This window comes from Populus nigra, chromosome 18 (assembly GCF_951802175.1).
Source record: "Populus nigra chromosome 18, ddPopNigr1.1, whole genome shotgun sequence".
NCBI classification, from domain to species: domain Eukaryota; kingdom Viridiplantae; phylum Streptophyta; class Magnoliopsida; order Malpighiales; family Salicaceae; genus Populus; species Populus nigra.
This window is the reverse complement of record NC_084869.1, coordinates 5,278,787-5,297,318: the sequence shown is the minus strand read 5'-3', so window position 1 is coordinate 5,297,318 and position 18,532 is coordinate 5,278,787. Positions and strand designations below refer to the sequence as shown.

At 35.2% G+C, this 18,532-nt stretch overlaps 1 protein-coding gene across 4 annotated transcripts; it reads right to left on the bottom strand.

The window, feature by feature from the left end:
* Positions 1 to 343: 343 nt before the first annotated feature.
* On the bottom strand, positions 344 to 17,158 carry LOC133678930 (uncharacterized). Of its 4 annotated transcripts, none has more exons than XR_009836063.1 (16): positions 16,880 to 17,158; positions 15,105 to 15,195; positions 14,927 to 15,011; positions 14,678 to 14,762; positions 13,974 to 14,043; positions 13,393 to 13,462; positions 11,679 to 11,724; positions 11,298 to 11,547; positions 11,013 to 11,218; positions 10,803 to 10,877; positions 3,310 to 3,379; positions 3,023 to 3,103; positions 1,820 to 1,899; positions 1,594 to 1,727; positions 753 to 863; positions 344 to 637 (listed from the first exon to the last, which is right to left on the bottom strand). XR_009836063.1 is itself a non-coding variant. In XM_062101452.1 (14 exons), exons 1-14 carry the CDS (start codon positions 16,996 to 16,998, stop codon positions 1,649 to 1,651), a joined length of 1,407 nt encoding a protein of 468 aa, XP_061957436.1. In that variant the 5' UTR covers positions 16,999 to 17,157; the 3' UTR covers positions 1,223 to 1,648. The 4 variants fall into 4 exon arrangements, 1 of the variants encoding a protein (XP_061957436.1); XR_009836062.1 differs by having other exon boundaries at positions 753 to 860; XR_009836064.1 differs by having other exon boundaries at positions 753 to 829.
* Between the last annotated feature and the right edge of the window lie 1,374 nt (positions 17,159 to 18,532).

Sequence of the window (18,532 nt, the reverse complement as noted above, 5' to 3'; positions counted from 1 at the left end):
TTATGGGAGGAGAAACATGGATACAAGCTTCCTAGAGTCACCATCACAGAAGACGATCTACTTGCTGCTGCCAAAGGTTGGTTTAATATATATATATATATATATATATATATATATATATTTGTAATTCTCCAAATCAGTGTTGAATTGAACTAAGAAAGCGAGTGAACTTGGGGCTTTCGTTTTTTAAGAGTAAAACCAGAGTCAAATGTCCATCTATTTTTGTTGCCCCTGATTAGAGCAAGCACATGAAGTATATTGGGCAAGCATTCTTACACCAAGTTTTCATGCAAGCAGAGATGAGGATCCCACAGAGCATAGTTGCTGCAATTACTCGAAGACATTTTCATAAAGAGCTACCAAATAAACTACGGCATGGATCAGCCAACCGGTGTTAAAGTGTGCATAATCTATCCAGACACCATTTTGAACCGTTGATGACTGCTTCAATGATTTTGCAATTCAGCTAACGGGCAATTCGAAACTAGTTAACAAGCCAGCTACCAAGAATGGCATCATAATGCCAAATCCTAAACAGAAGCTTCATTTGTCACAGCATGATATATGGGAGAAGATTTTCCATTCGCTCTCGTGATTTCATGTTTGTAACGGCAAATCTATTGAAAATTCTTCCTAGCTGCTAGGATAGGAAGATGCTGTCAACTTTAGCAACAATAACTACTTATTGCAGAATTTTAATTGCGTAACGAGGATGCCGCATTAGCAATAATACTGCATATTTCTTGAATTACCTGGATTTCTAAAAGTTGTGAATCCTTCAAATTGGCATGCTTCAGATTGTTTACCAAGAAAGACATGTCCCTGTCGTCTGCAAATAATGTGATAGACCTCTGGACTTGCTGCTAAATAGTAATGGCACTTGGGTAACAAATTGGTAAATGCAAATAGTATAGGTTCCAAGCAGCAGCTGATAGTACAGATTAATCGAACACAATAAACTCGTGCTAAATGCTTCAAAATCAACTTCCAAAATCTACGTTAAGAGTAAAACAAAGACTAAACCTCTGATATTACAGGAATGCCTGATGGCACATCTTTGGCTGTTTTGTAGAATAAACTCGTATAGGTGTTATGATCTCATTTTCTGACATCCCTGAAGTCTTTCTTTAACTTATATCTCACAAGTCAAAATTAGTATCACTATAGAGAGTTATGTTGAAACTACGATGGGGATCCTCAAACTATCACTTGCAAGGTAATATACAAACGTTTCCCAAGAGGGTATATGTATCTACATTAGAACGTAAAGGTGTATTTCAAGCCTCCAATGCCAAGAGAAAATAGGTCCCAGCCAACTCAACACTCACTTCTATACACAGACATACAGCTCTTAAATGTCTAGAGGGTATATGTGGCATGGAAAAAACATATCAGCATCTTCTACCAATAAAAAACTAAAAACTACTTACATTTGTTTTCTTTGAAGAAAAATAAAGGTACAAATACAAGTAAAGCAACCGTGTCCCTTGTATGTCCCTAATGCATGATCATGTTAATTTGAACAAGCAGCGCATGCAGAAGTAAAAGTTATGATCAGCTGCAAAAAGAACTTCACTGTTAAAACTGTCATACCTTATCTGTGGGACTCGAATTGATCATTCATATTACAAAACCGCTGAGTTAGAAGCTAAACGTCATACACAGATAAGCACTCCTCGACAGAGACACGACAAATTGGACATTTTTCACACTTCTCACAGCAGGTGCTGCAATAAATTTAAGAATCAATGAGCATGACCAAAAGGGAAGGGACAATAACAATGAGCTGTACATTTTAGCAGATACCAAGTTACCATACCTGCAAAGGATACGATGTCTACAGGGGAGCAGAACCACACTGATCTCTCCCTCAAAGCACACCCTACATAAAACTTTTTCCTGACCAGTACATCAAAATAGTATTTAGATAACTCATGCTGACAACAGAATAATGCAAACTCAAGCAACAGAATATCTCAAGCAAACTCCCATCATTTATAGACAACAGAACAGACACAGCAGGATCTTTTGCTATGCATTAAGCTTTTCTGTGACTTATTTCAAATAATTATAGTGTGATATTGTGATACACTGATCTCCTTTGAAAATCTATGCTTAAGAAAATTGCATTGTAGATCTAAATTCCAAGATATTAGTGCATTATGATGTATTTCAGTTTAATAACTAATTGGACCTTTAGCACTTTTTTCTAGTATGTGTAATGTTGTGACAGTATTATTACAGTTATTGTAATTCAACATGCATATTTTACGTTGCAATTGACAAATTGGAGACTGAGTTTCAGGTTCTTGGTTAAAATATCTTTCTTTGAGATAATCAAAGTTCAGTTAAACATGTTTATTAAATACAAATTTTCTAAAATAGAAAACAAGAGCATTATTTGGCTTACATTCAAAACAATAGAAGAAATGAACATAAGAAATTAGATAAACGTAAGGAAGCTCTTAATTTTAGAGTGAATAATTGGGAAAACAACCTTCTTGAGTTTTTCAGTTTTCCACAGAACTAGAAAAATAGAAAATGCACGTTTTCAAGAAAAAAAACATTTAATTTTCAATTTGTAAACATGTTTTCTTTAGTTTTCTGTTTTGTAGAGTAACTTTTCCACAAGTAAACACGGCTGAACGTTTCTTCCAGGCTCCTTTCCATCTTCCAATTGGGGACTAACAGATTTTCACATGGATATTATGAAAAGTTCAGAATTACTTTAGATTGAAAGTTAACCATTCTGAAAATTATTTTACTTCATCAATAAACCTAGAACACTGGAACGAAAAGTTAAAAAATTTAATTTTCAACCCTTAGGTAAAAAGTGAATCAAACTTATCCACAAGTCAGAAATGAGTAATTCAACTAAGAATGTTCAAATTCATGGAACAAGGGTGCTATCCTTATTTTTTAAAAAAAATAGATGGTTTCCAAATAACAGACATTATAATATTCACACATTCAAACCATGTCCCTTGATTATGAGACCATCAGCAAAAGATGAGAATATTACATTTGTAAGTCTTTCAAACTCCTGCTGGCTGTATTTTGTGATTTCTGTCTGCTCACCAAGAGCTGCCTGCAGCCTCCACACCTGAAATATAAGAGAATCGTATACTAATGCAAAAGTGGACAATAGAGGGTCATCATCAATGTTTGCATTGGCCAATAAAAATCCATGGTTGAATCAAATATTAAACAAATGCCTAGAGAAAGAGAGATAGTATGCTTATATGTATGTGTGAAATTTTGCCATTGCAACAAATAACATTCAACGAACAAAAATGAAAACTAAATCACCTCCTCAGTGAGATCCTTTTTAGGCATTTTCTTCACTATCTCAGGAGGATAACCACAGAAAGTATTATAACTGCAGATCAATGAAACAAATTTACAAATTTTAGTAAAGAGCACAAATTTGTACACTTAATGGAGAAAACTCAAAATGCAAAATTGAGGATGCTTGATCAAATGACATTAAAGAATATCTGGTGTCAACATGGATAATTGAAATTGTAGGAATGCTTCCAGAAAAATTGTATTGCTTATATACTACTGAATCCAGGTTCAGAGTTCTTTGCTTCTATTAAGAGATAGAGAAGGGTTGGATTGGAGCGGAGCGGGTTTTTAGTGTACCTGCACGAGCTGAACCTTACCCAGAATACCTAAAACCATTATCCGTTCCACATTTGACGTGATCAGGTTAGGTCAGGTGGAGAGCTTTGTCCACCTGTTGGGTATTCGATCCAACCCAAGTTCTTAAGAAAATAAATAAAAAGAAATAATTTTGGAAATCACATCCTAAAAATTTAAAGCATGAAAATTAATAAATCTTCACTATAAGATAAAATCCTTAAGAAAAAAAAAAGAAGTTCAAAATGCAAATTCACAAATAAAAAATTATTTATGTATGAACAAAAAATCTAAAATATAATAAAAGTACTAAGTTGGGTACCTCTGTTGTTTTGTGTTTGTTTAAAAGTTAGAGAAAGATACAAGAAGGAGAAGGAGAAGAAGGATGTGAGAAAGCAAAACAAGGAAAGGAAAATGAGAGATGAAAAGGAAAGGAGGCAAAGTTAATGCCCGACCTACACCGCAAAAAAAAAAAAAAATTATATATATATATATATATATAAAAGAAAGAGCACGAGATTACATAACTATCCTTGACATTATAATATAACAATTTAGTGGAGCATAATTATATTTCATGCCCATCTACCAAGTAAAGTAAAAGAGTGAAACAACAAGTCTATTGGTAAACATATTGGTAATTGATTTTTAGACATTACAAAGGGAATACAAATAGTCATATCATTCAACTTCTCTTTAATAAAGCACCTAGCAATCGCGATGTTCTTCATCCGGTCATGTTGAACAAAATTATGAGATCATCACAGTGATATAAGATCATCATTTGTTATTCCCAACTCATAGATCAGGTTTTTAAACCATAAAATTTCACACTTCATGAGACTAGATTACAGCAAATGAAAGTATAATATCCTGATATAGATCTTCTATCATTTGGTAATCCAACTTAATTAGCATAAAAAAAGGCATCTGCCTTTAAATGTATAACTGGAGAATAACAATCCATTCCCAGGACCTGATTTTAGGTACATAAGATGTGATAAACAACATCTAAGTGAGATGTATAGGGACCAAGCATAAACTGACAACTACAATAACTAAATAAACTATATCAGGACAAGCGTGAAGGATAAATCAATCAACTAACCAACCTTTAATATCTCCCTTTCTCCACCACCTTGCCTTCACCCCCTTTAATGTGATAATTTGCTTTTATAGCAATGAGCTTCTACTAGTTTTGCAATCATTCATACCAATGTATACGCATTAGTCTCGTTATTTCACATGCTCGGTATAAATATTTTGTGATATAAATATTTTGTGTTTTTAGTTTTTCAAAATTTTGTTGCCTTTGTTAAAAATCAATTTTCTACTTGTATTAAGACTCTAAGATCTAATTCTGGAGGAAATATATGTCCAATGACTTTCAATCTTATCTACAAATGAAAGGTATTCTCTCCCAATGTTCTTGTCCATATACTCCTCAACAAAATAGGTTGCAGGGCATAAGAATTGTCACCTTTTAGATGTTGTTCGTACCTTGTTAATTAAGTTTGATGTACCAACTAGATTTTTGTTAGAAGCATTACAATTGTTTATTTGATTAATCGCTACCCTTTCAAGTTCTCAAATTTGATTCTTTGAATTCCTGTTTATTTGGTGTTGCTCCAGAGTATAACTCTCTTGATATATTTGGTCACTTGCCACCAACTGAACGACACAAGCTTGTTACTCAATTTGTTCAGTGTGATTTTCTAGGATATAGTAATGTCTATAAGGAGTTTGTGTGTTATGATTCGGATGCTAACAAACTTTGTATTTCTCAAAATGTGGTCTTCTTTGAAAATCAATATTTCTTTTAGTCATTTACTTCTCATGATTCCCCTTCAGTTTTGCGTCCTAATTTTGATGATATGTCGAGTTATATTGAATGTTTTAAGTCAAGAATTGTGTATTAGAGACGTCGTCCATCAGTTCCATTGCATGACCTAGCTCCGACACTTGATCTTGTCTCGACTAAACCTCTTCGGTCATTCAGATTTCACATCCTCCATATAGGTATTGGTTCTCTCATACAACTCTTTAAGATACTTTTAATACTAATATTGTACTTAAGTTTTACTCTTGGACTTCTACTTAAGCATGATGGAAACAAGCTATGCATAGAATTTATAAATCCTTAATCGAGTCTGAATATCATGCTATGTCATTTGCATGCTCTGAGATTGTTTGGCTTCGGAATCTGTTAAGTGAACTAGGTATTCTTTAACTTACTCCTTCTCTTCATGCTGATAACACCAGTGCCATTCAAATTGCTGTTAATGCAATCTTTCATAAGCGCACCAAGCACATTGAAGTAGATTATCATTCTATTCATGAAGCACTTGACCGACATGTGATTACTTTCCTTTATTTTTCCACTGAGTTCCAGACAACTGATGTGTTTACCAAGGCTCTAACTCATCATTGACATTAATTCATGATTTACAAATTGATGCTTTGTAATCCACCAGCATCAATTTGTGGTGGATGTTAGTTATAATATCTTGATTGATTTATATGTAATTACTTGATTTAGAGAGCTTAATCTAGGGAGATTGATTGATATGTAATTACTTAATTTAGGGAATTGATTGATAGACAATTGTAATTATGGTTCAGGAGTGATTGTAGAATGTAATTATGTTGATACTTCACTATTTAAAGAGAAGAGATCCTCCATCGAGAGGCATCCAAACCATTTTGACCCCCAAATAACTAAACACCACAAGAGCCCAACCAGCCAATAACTACATAGCACCTTACTAACTCAATCACATGCAATCATGCTTAATTACTCCAACAAACAACCCTATAATTCTCAAGATTCAAGATTCGTCACTTTTCCAAGTTTGTCACCTAACTTGACAAATTGGCAGCTAAGGGAACAATGATTGACAGTAGAACATTGGGGCTTTTGATCTTGAAGCCGAGGCATTTCTAAGGCGACAACCTGAGAAGTGTGATGATGTCATGCTGATATAGCTGAAGTCAGCGAGGGAACTGTTGAGGCTGTTAGAAGAGTTTTGAGATTGAACTCACTAAATCTAGATTGTTATGCTCTGATACAATGTCGTTTTATAAAGATTTATTTAAGAATTAGAAAAAGATATGAGAAGGAGAAGAAAGATGTGACAAAAGGGAGAGGCAAATGAGGAAAAGAGGCTAAAGATTAGGCTAGTTCCCAACCTACACCACAATACTGTCAATAGAAAGGCTGAAGTCAAGCATACAGCTGTAAATGCTTAAATAGGAATATAAATGCTTAAATAGAAAATTTACCTTTTACTATATTTAGCTTCCTAGATTTCCTCTTTGTAATTACTGTGTACAGCACAACAGCACTACTTTTCCTATATATAATGAAAGCCTAGTCGAAAGGTAGGGGCAATTCAAACAAATCTGTTATGGTATCAGAGCCTCTCTCATAGAATTCCTAAAATCTTAGTCTTTTTTTTTCCTCTCAGTCATAGCCTCATGGAAAAGTCAGATAATGTTTGTGTCAAATTTACTGGCAAAAATTATACTACTTGGGCATTTCAGCTGGAGATCTTTCTCGAGGAAAAGGAGTTATAGGGCCATATAGATGACAGCAACAAAGGAAACTTGGCTGTTGAGGGATATGTTGTTGCTAAGGCAACATGGGCAGCCAAAGATGCACAAATCATGTTATGGATTCTCAGTTCTATGGAGCCACATCTTATCCTGTCTTTGCGCCCTCATGGATCAGCAAAGGCTATGTGGGATCACCTCACACAAGCCTATAACCAAGATAACAATGCTAGGCGGTTTCAGCTTGAGTTGGCTATTGCCAACTATACCCAAGGAGATCTCTCTATTCAAGATTACTATTCTGGATTTTTGACTCTGTGGAATGACTATTCTGATCTTGTTACAGCTAAGATATCTGCCGAAGGAGTGTTGGCAATGCAGCAAGTCCATAAGATTAGCCAACGCGACCAAATTTTGATGAAATTGCGATCTGAATATGAACCAGTACGTGCCTCTCTTGTCAATCGTGATCCTGTTCCATCCTTGGATGCTTGTTTTGGAGAACTCTTGCGTGAAGAATAGCGTCTCCATACTCAGACCATTATGGAGCAGACCAGAGTTGCCCCAGTTGCTTATGTTGCTTACAGAAAAGGGAAAGACCATGATATGAGCAAGACACAATGCTATAGTTGTAAGAAGTATGGTCATATTGCACCTCATTGTCCAAATAAGTTTTGCAACTACTGCAAACAGCCAGGACACATTATTAAGGAATGTTCTATTCGTCCTCCTCGCATCAACAAAGCCTATCACACTGCTGTTACCAATGCTAGTCCTTCTGCTCCATAGCCTCTTGTTGGCTCACCTCTCTCACAGCCTCCAGCACATTTATTAACCAGAGAGATGGTGTAAGAAATGATTGTGAGTGCTTTCTCCACACTTGATCTTCAAGGTACTGGTTCTTCAACACTTCCTTGGATCTTAGATTCAGGTGCTTCCAATCACATGACAAACTCCTTTGGTGGCTTAAGTAATATCCGCAAATATTGTGGATCCTCACATATTCAAACAGTTAATGGCAATGCTCTTCCCATTGTAGCTGTTGGTGATATACCTCCTTTAAAGGATATTTTTGTCTCACCTAAGCTTGCTGTAAATCTAGCTTCTGTAGGTCAGTTTGTGGACAATAATTGTGATGTATCCTTTTCCCATTGTAGCTGTTTCTTTCCTTTGCCTTCATCCTCAGCCACTTCTCTTGCCTCTTTACCCTCTTTTGATGACTCTTCTCATCTGCAAAGTGCTCAAGTTGACAGGTTCAAGCCACATATGGTATACAAGAGAAGACTTCCAGTGCTGCCCCCTTCAGTTTATGTCTTGTCATCTGCTCCTCCTTTGCACCCTTCTGTGGCTTCTGAGGTAACTGTTTTGGCTCCTTTACGCCGCTCCTCTAGAGTATCTGTACCACCTGCTAAGTATGGATTTAACTCCTCTGTGGCACATAATTCGACTGCTGCTCTCTCTGCCACTTTATCCTCTATTGCTATTCCTACTGGTTATTCACAGGCAGCTAAAGAACCATGCTGGCAGCAGGCTATGCAAGAAGAATTACATGCTCTCGAAGCTAATCAGACTTGGGACATTGTTGATTGTCCTTCTGGTGTGACTCCTCTTGGGTGTCGATGGGTCTATTATGTTAAAATCAAGGCTGATGGCAGCTTGGACAGATATAAAGCACGATTGGTGGCTCTTGGAAACCATAAAAAATATGGAGTACATTATGAGGAGACTTTTGCTCCCGTAGCCAAAATGGGTACTATTCGAACAATTCTGGCCATTGCAACATCTAAACATTGGTGTTTACACCAATTAGATGTGAAGAATGCCTTTCTTCATGGTGATCTCACTGAAGATATATATATGCGACCACCAGCCGACTTATTTTCCACTCCTACCTCTGCTGTGTGTAAGTTACGCTGCTCCTTGTATGGTTTCAAACAAGCTCCTCGTGCTTGGTATGAGAGATTTACTTCTATCCTTCTTCAATTTGATTTCCTCAAAAGTAAATATGATGCATCTTTGTTTCTACGTAAGACTGCACATGGAGTTGTGTTTCTATTGGTGTATGTTGATGATATAGTTATCACCAGTACTGATTTAGCTCTGATTTATCAACTAAAGCAGCATTTGCAGAAATCCTTCCACATGAAGGATCTAGGTCCTCTAACATATTTTCTTGGTCTAGAGATTCATGCTGGTTCACATGGCATATTTTTATCCCAACACAAGTATGCCATGGACTTGGTGACAGCTGCTGGTCTCCAGAATTCGCCACCCCTTGATACTCCGATGGAAATTAATCTCAAGCTACACAAAGATGAGGTTGATTTAATATCAGACCCGGCAGCATATCGTACACTCGTGGGCAGCTTGATCTATCTTACAAACACTAGACCTGATATTTCTTATGCAGTACAACAGGTTAGTCAGTTCATGACTTCTCCGAGGCACCTCCATCTAGCTGCTATTAAAAGAATAATTCGTTATGTTCATGGCACAATTCGAAGAGGACTTTGCTATCCTGCTGGTAGTTCTCTTGATCTTATTGCTTATCGTGATGCTGATTATGTCGGGTGTTCTGACACTCGGCGTTCAACTACTGGTTGGTGTATGTTCCTTGGCCCTGCACTTATTTCCTGGAAGAGCAAGAAACAAGACCATGTTTCCAAGTCTTCTACTGAGTCTGAATACAGGGCTATGTCCCAAGCTTGTTCCGAGATCATTTGGCTCCACGGGCTCCTTGCTGAGCTTGGTTTTCAGCAGTGCACTCCTCCTTTTTTTGCCGATAATACAAGTGCTATACACATTACCGCCAATCCTATCTTCCATGAGCGCACAAAGCATATTGAGGTGGACTACCACTTCATTCGTGACGCCTTTGCAGCTCAAACTATATCACTTCCACATGTGTCCAGCAATCTTCAGGTGGCTGATGTTTTTACCAAGACTCTCACACGACAACGTCATCATTTTCTTACGACCAAATTGATGCTTATGGATAAGCCCGCATCAATTTGAGGGGGGATGTCAATAGAAAGGTTGAAGTCAAGCATACAGCTGTAAATGCTTAAATAGGAATATAAATGCTTAAATAGGAAATTTACCTTTTACTATATTTAGCTTCCTAGATTTCCTCTTTGTAATTACTGTGTACAGCACAACAACACTACTTTTCCTATGTATAATGAAAGCCTAGTCAAAAGGTAGGGGCAATTCAAACAAATCTGTTAAATACCACACACATATTGTGGTGTAGGTTGGGAACTAACCTTGACATAATAATATAAACTAATCACAACACCCCCGATGAAATTCCCATCCCTACTTTTCCACACTTGGCAACTTCCAAGGGTGTATATATATATAATCTATCAGCTCCTCAATTTCATATTGCAGTCCATTCAAATTTAAGCTTACAGATTCCTAGGTTTAAATGTGCAAAATCCAGTTTCAAATATCTCAATTCTATTGTTATATCCTTGTCCTTGTCCTTCTTCGCTTGACCTCACCAAAGGATGTCATCCAACATGACACATGCTCAAAAAAGAAAAAAATACTTTTGCAATTTATGGGTCATTATTAAATGTATGGAAAAAAAATGATATACTAACCCAGCATCTCCCCCATGGTACAATCGAGCCTGTTCCTCTCGACTTCCCTCATCAATTGACCACCAGCCCAGCAGCCTGTGTTAACAAATTGGAATGTGCAGAACAGTTTCTTCTGTTAGTAACCATACCACATCAAATACTCACAATGGTTCAGTGGAGTGATAACCTTGCCTGAACAGGTTAATTTTCTGATGGAAAGGTAGTGATTACCTGGAACCATGATGCAAGAACCCCAAGCAGTCATGAGCTCTTGAGGAAAATCTAAAATATCTTCCTGTGCCAGCTTCGCTCCGCAATAAAAGAATAAGCTTTTCTGCCAACTTAGAAGCAGCAAACAATACACCAGCTCCTTGAAGTAGGAAAAGTGGAGAGAAAAGAACCAGAAACGGTAAATTTCTAGCACCAGCAGGTCTTCCCTGAAATAAAAAAAGCCATTATCTGCTAATAAAAGAATCCCATCCAGCAGCCATGATCACAAGTCAATTACACAAGTACCTCTAAATGCATAAAAAGGAGAACTTGGAAACCAATTAAAGGAATTTTCATAATATGGCCACCAATTTCTTGCAGACCGCACATTCTGTCCTGGTGTTGATTCTCCTCGGGAGAAACCATTAAGCCACCATTCCAATCAAGATATCTAATGGTCGTTGAAGATGAACTAACTTCTCTTGTCCGAGAATTTCTGTGGATCGCTGGATTAGACCATTTAGTACAAACGAGAAAGGCAAAGAACTCTGCAATGCTGCAGAAAAAAATGTTGTTATTTATCACTTTGCTGTGGCACTAAAAGCATGTCTCCTGCTTTGTTATGTCTGAACTCTGAAGCAGTACAGAGAAACAGCAATTGGAAAGAAAGGATCAATACAACCTAACCTAAAGTTTATGAACAAGTCCCACCAGCCAAGTGCACCCACATCACCTGAAATGTTTTAAGAAAGAAACAGAAAGCAGTCATTATATTGGTAGGAACCATCACATGCAAGGATTCAGTATAGATAGGATTGCCCTCATTACAGAAAAGGACAAGTTTAGCTGTTACAGTGTGATCAATGGCAAAGAAAGTACATAAATCAATTTCCACTATTCAGGTTAGGAACCAGGCCCCCAAAGTGAATTTATATTAGACAAAGCAAAGACATCACAGCATTACTCCAAGAATAAACCTACACAGCCTTCAAAGTATCAATTAGAAATTTGAAAAAATAAAGTAATTTTTTCTCTAAAGTGTAGTCTCATATATAGTACATGAACTAATTCTGACGCCAAGCAGTTGACCACCATCATATGATGGGAAGGGATATCTGAATTATGATCTCCAATATAACAAAAACAGGAACCAAGTAAGGGATGTCAGTGAGGAAGAGCTACCATCCAATGAAGGGAGGAATGCCATATCTTATGCACAGCAGCGTGCGCACAAAAATGTTAATGACATGTAAAAATATGCATCCCATGAGCTGCACAAAATTTGTATTTTTAAGCTATGTTTTGAAGAACAACAGCTTGTCTATACATTTAGCATTACAAACACAAAATTCAAATCATTGAGATGAACATTCAACCCTATCAAGCCACTTAATTTGGGGTGCTAATTTATATGGAAAGTGATCCCCCAATGTAACAAGTATAGGAACCAGATAAGGAATGTCAGTGAGGAAGAGTTGGTATCCAATGAAGCGAGGAGTGCACTCAGACACAATTTTAATGACATGTAAAAGCATGAACTACATGAACTGTGAAAAATAATGGTTTTTAAGATATGTTTCAAAGAACTACTGTTTCACTATACACTCAATATTCTGCAAGGACCGTGAAGTTTTTCATTGAAAAGAACCTTCAACCCTGTCACACCACTCAATTTGGGATGCTAATTTATCATGAAATATGATCCAATGACATTTTCACCAGATAAATGATCATTTGCTGAGAAAAAAACCTTCACTGCAGATACACATGACTTTCAGACCATGTAAATAGGATCCTTTCTAATGGATCATTTATGTGGTTATCAATAGCATTTTAAGAATATACCTCTAGAAACTGAAAATTTAGCGAGTACAATTCCACAGCTCCATATTTCTTTATCAAAAACCTGCACTTGCCAAACATTCAATTCCTCTACAAAGCCTGAAATGACCCTAGTGACACACATAGCTCCAATATGCCAACTCCAACTCACAAAGTTGTCTTTAGCCCATTCCAGAGGAAGTTAGATTGTGTTTTCTCAAGAAACAGCTTTTAAATAATTAATCACCATTACTTGTGGAACCAAAAAGAGGCTTTTTGATGTCCAATTACTCCATTTCCATTCCACAAAAGTAAAATAGTAGCAATAACGACAACAACGATGATGATACTAATAATAATAACAACATGATGCTGACAACTACGATGTATACATGTAAGATAAAAAATCAAATTAATAGAAATTTGGGTGGTAAACATAACTATCTGAAAAGATGAAATAAATGTTATAGTACCAATTCTGGAATCAAAACAAGGTAATAGGAAAAAACAACAACCCTAACTAATTTGAATACACCAATGTAATTATATTTAAAAATAATACAAAGTTAAGAAAGATTACCGCACAGCTTTAGGAGGGTAAAGACTGTAGCAGCCACAAAGAAAACCATGGAAATTGCAACCCAGAAGTGCTACAAAAATAGTATGGAAGTTCATTAATCCTTGAACAGATTCATATACAACCTAAACCATCATGGGAGTTGCAAACCAAAATGAAAATGTCAAATTTGTGACAGTGGCACCTGATCATAGGTATATAAAAAATGCTATAAACTTGCAAACATTGCATGCAGCATTTCTGCATGAAAATAGTGTCTATGGTAAGATAAACATTTTGGAATTATGCAAACCACAGAACACAAAGACATCTCTCTTTTTTCCAAAAAACTTTAACTTAGCAAAAACTTATTTACTTTCAACAAATAAGTTGAGTCCTTGAAGTTTAAACAGTTCCAAATCAATGTGTTTGTTAATATTTCCAATATCTACTCTCAGTCAAGAGAGTAAATATGTTTGTTTTTGGGAAAGAAAGGGATAAATAAATTCAGTAAATGTTGCTAAATAAGTTCCAAGCTACAGACAAAATAATAAACTATGGCATGCTTTGAACAGCTCTCCAAGTTAGTACTATGACAAACTTACAGGCAATGTTTCCCATATCGCTTCATCACTGATGCTTTCTTCTTCACCTGGCATTAGAGCCTTACACATTCTGTAGAAGAAATAAAACTCCATTAACAGTATTACACAATAAATGAAATGGGGCGCACAATAGTAATTACCAATTAGAAAGAAGACTTGGATATGGGTGGAGGAAGGGAGGCTAATTGATGTGTTGAATGTAAACTGGAAAAACAGTACATCTACAAACATGGCAATGATGCTACACTAGTTACCAACAGAGACAATATGATGACAAGCATAATTGTGAACACAACTTACAATTAGTTGGAAATTCTGAACATGATCTTTTATTAGTACAATTGGTATAATTATCTTTTCGTGGTCTGAAAAGGTTGAATTCTATGGAGGAAGAAGTATTTAAGTGTAAAAGAACAATCAAGGCAAGCATAGAGCATATTGTGCTAATTTAAGCCCTTGTAGCAATAATTTGACATTCTATTTGTCCATCAAAAATGAAGGAAAAGTTAAAATTTGACCACTACAGTAATGCATACTTTTTAAGCTTGGAAATGACTTAGAGCTAACTTGTTAAAAAAGAAAAAGCATGGCCAGTTACAAAAAGTTCTCAGTGCCAATTTGCACTATGCAAAAGCAGTGTAGGATATTAGCTGCTTATTTGTAATTTAAATTACTGAGATGAATTAATAATACAAAGAAAATACCTGAAATTGTCAATTAAAATAATTATTTCAAATGCCAGCAATGGAATAAAGACAATCTTCAAGTTTACAGCTGGAATATGATAAACTGCAAACGAGGATAAAGCATTAAGAAAGTTTGAAAGTTTGAAGGCCTAAGGACATACATGATTATATAATGAGAAATAGAAAAACTAAGAGACTTGAAAAGGTTATTATCACGTGTCAATTCTCAACAGCATAAAAATACCAGAGGGCTTTTGGTATATATACCATAAACGCTTTCGAGATATATACAAAGAAGCAGTTCAAATGCAATAAGCAATGGTGTTGCCACAACTGCATGGCACGGCGCCCACTGTTCATGAAACAAAAGCTCAACACTTCATATTCACAAATAATGATAGATTTAAAAATTTCATGAACCCAAAATAAAACAAGGAAATATTACATGACGATTATGTGGAACTGATGGGGCAGGTAATGCAAATCTTCCTCGAGCAACAACTCCATGGAATGTCCAGAGTGGGAAGAATATTAACCTGAAAATAAAATTATCCATATTGTAAACTTTAAAATGCAAAACATTAAATACTTAGCATCTAAATCAGAAGATAGTAGGAACAAATTTAGATACTGAAGAACCATATATGTTTAAAATAAAATCACTTCATTAAGCTAGGAAAAGAAAATCTTGCATTCCCCAACCCACCTCATTCTCTTATGTTACTTTACCTAATGGTGCACTTCTTCTCTGACAAAATTCTCTAAAAATTAACCAGCTAAAAGCACAAAATCCAAACACTCAAATATTCAAACTTCTTTACTTTGACTAATAACAACTTTGACTTTCATCCCTGATGGAGCGCAAAAATTTTATAAGAAAAAAATAGGTTGTGCGTGCATGCCATGCGCCAACATTCCAGTTGCTTGGGCATGGCCCAAACAGCTGGCCTCTCAACCCAAACAGCTAGAAATCATAGTTGTTTGACCCTGAACGACTAGAATCCAGGTATTTCAAGTCCCAAGTTGTCCAAATACTGTCCCAACACATACCTCTATGTATTTTTTCAAGTTCCCCAGGAGTCGCACACACAAACTTTCCATGCATACAATTTTTTTCTATACACAATTTTTCTATGTAGAGCAGGCACTCTTCTACGACAATGACACAACTCATCTCCACCAATAATGTATGGCACAACAACCAACAACATGCCACCAACATCTCCATCAATGGCAAGCACACAATGACCCAATTTTCCATGAAAATAATTTTCTTCTCCATGGAGTAAGTTCAAGGACTAGATGTATAAATGCCTAGTCACAGGTAAGAATAGAAAAAAAGTCGTCAGTCTTGGACTCCAAACACAACCATTAAAGGATTGGCCATACAATCTCCTATAACAACAAGCAACCTTTCATTCCTAGAACCTCCATCAACCACCCTATATTTTACAAACTTAAGACAGAAATACACGGCATATAGATACACACTCCCTATAGTTTCACTTATTTTCAAGTACATTGTTTACTTTTATATTTTACTAACTTAAGCATTAGAGTATCTCTTGTGCGCACAAGAGAACTTATTTTGCAAAAAAGCTCGCGGACCAACGTAAGATCACAGCCTGAAAGCCCAATCTAAAGTTTTCACGGCCATCCCTGTTCCATTAGAATTGATCACTTACCAAAAGAAATAGACAAGAACGTTCTATATTCATAAACACGAGACTGTAACTTAAAATAACACCCAAAAAGATTCCATTGCCTCATCGGTTGGAGCATTTCTATCTGAGTTAGAAATAAGCACCGACATCAGGAATAACATGGTCGAGGGTATAATATAGAGTTTCTACTTTTCATTCTTTGTCTCTCTGTTATCCCCTGAAACACGCAACGAAACGACAGTAAAACTTTGAAAAAACAGAAATTTGCCCTGGTTTGTAACACTAATCGTAAAATACAACTGAAGGTTCTTTCTTTTTTAAGAAAAAATAAAAAACAAAAAAAAAAAGACTTTCTTCGCAGAAGAGAGGTTGAGATTTTGAAAGGGTAAAATCAGTTTCCACTAAACTACCATGTATGCAATTCAAGTTTCGCAAACAAAAAATTACCCGGAAAAAAACCCACAAATTTGAGAGATTCCTTGAATCTAGAATACTACCAATTTCAGTAAAATTCAAAATCCATAGGAGAATTCATCCAAAAAAAAAAAAAACTGACCACCAGGAGTAGGAGGCGACGTGATCAAGCTTGAGGACGAGGAAGAGAGTGAAAGAAAAGAGAAGACTGTGGGCGGCCAGTGCCTGTAAAGATTTCAATACTCTTCGCCAGCCCATCATCTTTTTTTTGTGTTCTGCAGAATTGAATCCTCTTTGTTGGTAGAACAAGTAAAAGTCAAACAACGAAGGTTTCAGTTACAAGTAAAAGTCCCTTCTATTATTTGATTCTTTCTTTCTTTGATGAATAAAAAACAAAGCGCATTTACTCTCCCACTTTGCTTTCACGGCTAAGGAACGTATGGTCTCCTCTCTTTTTAAAAAACACAAATATATTTTCACAATTAAATTAAAATAGATATTTATAAAAACAAAGATAATAATTTAAATTCTGTTTTTAAAATAAAAACTTTATTAATAAAGTTTTTATTTTTTATATTCATGTATCTTTTAATAAATATATTTTTTATTATTAGCATGTTTTAAAAAAAAACTAAAGCAATTAAAATAAATATTTTAATCATTTAGACTAAGGAGAAATAATATTTCTTCGATCAAAATATGTTTTTATATTTATATATTCGTTTCTTTTAACAAAAATTTTTTTTTATCTTAACCGTTATTATTTAATAAAAACTTATTATAATCTGGAAAATAAATTTCAATCAAAAACATAAAAAATAAAATGAATTTAATTGAATTAATGATTAGTTTAAGTCAAGCGTAATTTCATGGTCAAAACTTCATAGTATTACTCTATTTTTTTTCAAGAAAAATAGATTAAAAAAAAATATTATTCCTTATATGTCTCTATCACATAGCTTTATCCCTCACCTCTCTCCCGCGACACTTTTTTAATATGTTTCTATCACATAACTCTATCTCTCATCCTTTTACCTTTACCCTTTTCTTGGTATATTTTTGTTATAAATAATAAAAACTATCTTAAAAAAATTTTATTTAATATTTATATAGTAAATCTTAATATGAATTGAATGATACAAGACTTTAGATTTAGCAATTATTTCAAACCCAAAAAATTATAAATCTAGTGAAACTCAAGTAATATGGGTATGATGAATGTGTTAGAACTTGTTGGATCTTGAAGGATGGTCTTGGGTTAAAGAAATACATTGAAGAACAGTATATATATATGCCTGAAATTATAGTTTGTTTCTATTTATTGTATCTAATATTTACAACAGTTTCTTCTTAGGTTGTGTTAAATTATATAATTTTTTTATTTATTAAAAGTTTGGTTTTGATTTAGGGTTATGATTGATTTTTTATGGGGTATTGTGATATTAGGTAGTTTGTTATTTGAATTAATGGTTTGGGATTATGTTTGTCCCTGGCATTATCGGCCCATATAATTCCATGATTTGTTTTTAATATGGGTGTCCATGTCAGTTTGCGCGAATCTCAACTAATTTCACGGGCTTTAAAGTTAACGACCATATAAATTTTCAGTAACCCTAAGATTTATGAGACCTGAACTTATACATAATCCCATGTCTTGTTCAAACACCATCTTGCTCCATCATACATTAGACTCTCTCCTTGATACAACAACCACCATTGCTTAACAGCCATCCAGCACATGTAATTAGCAATGCAAGCGAGGGCTTTTTTGACAATTACATGATCTATTGTTAAA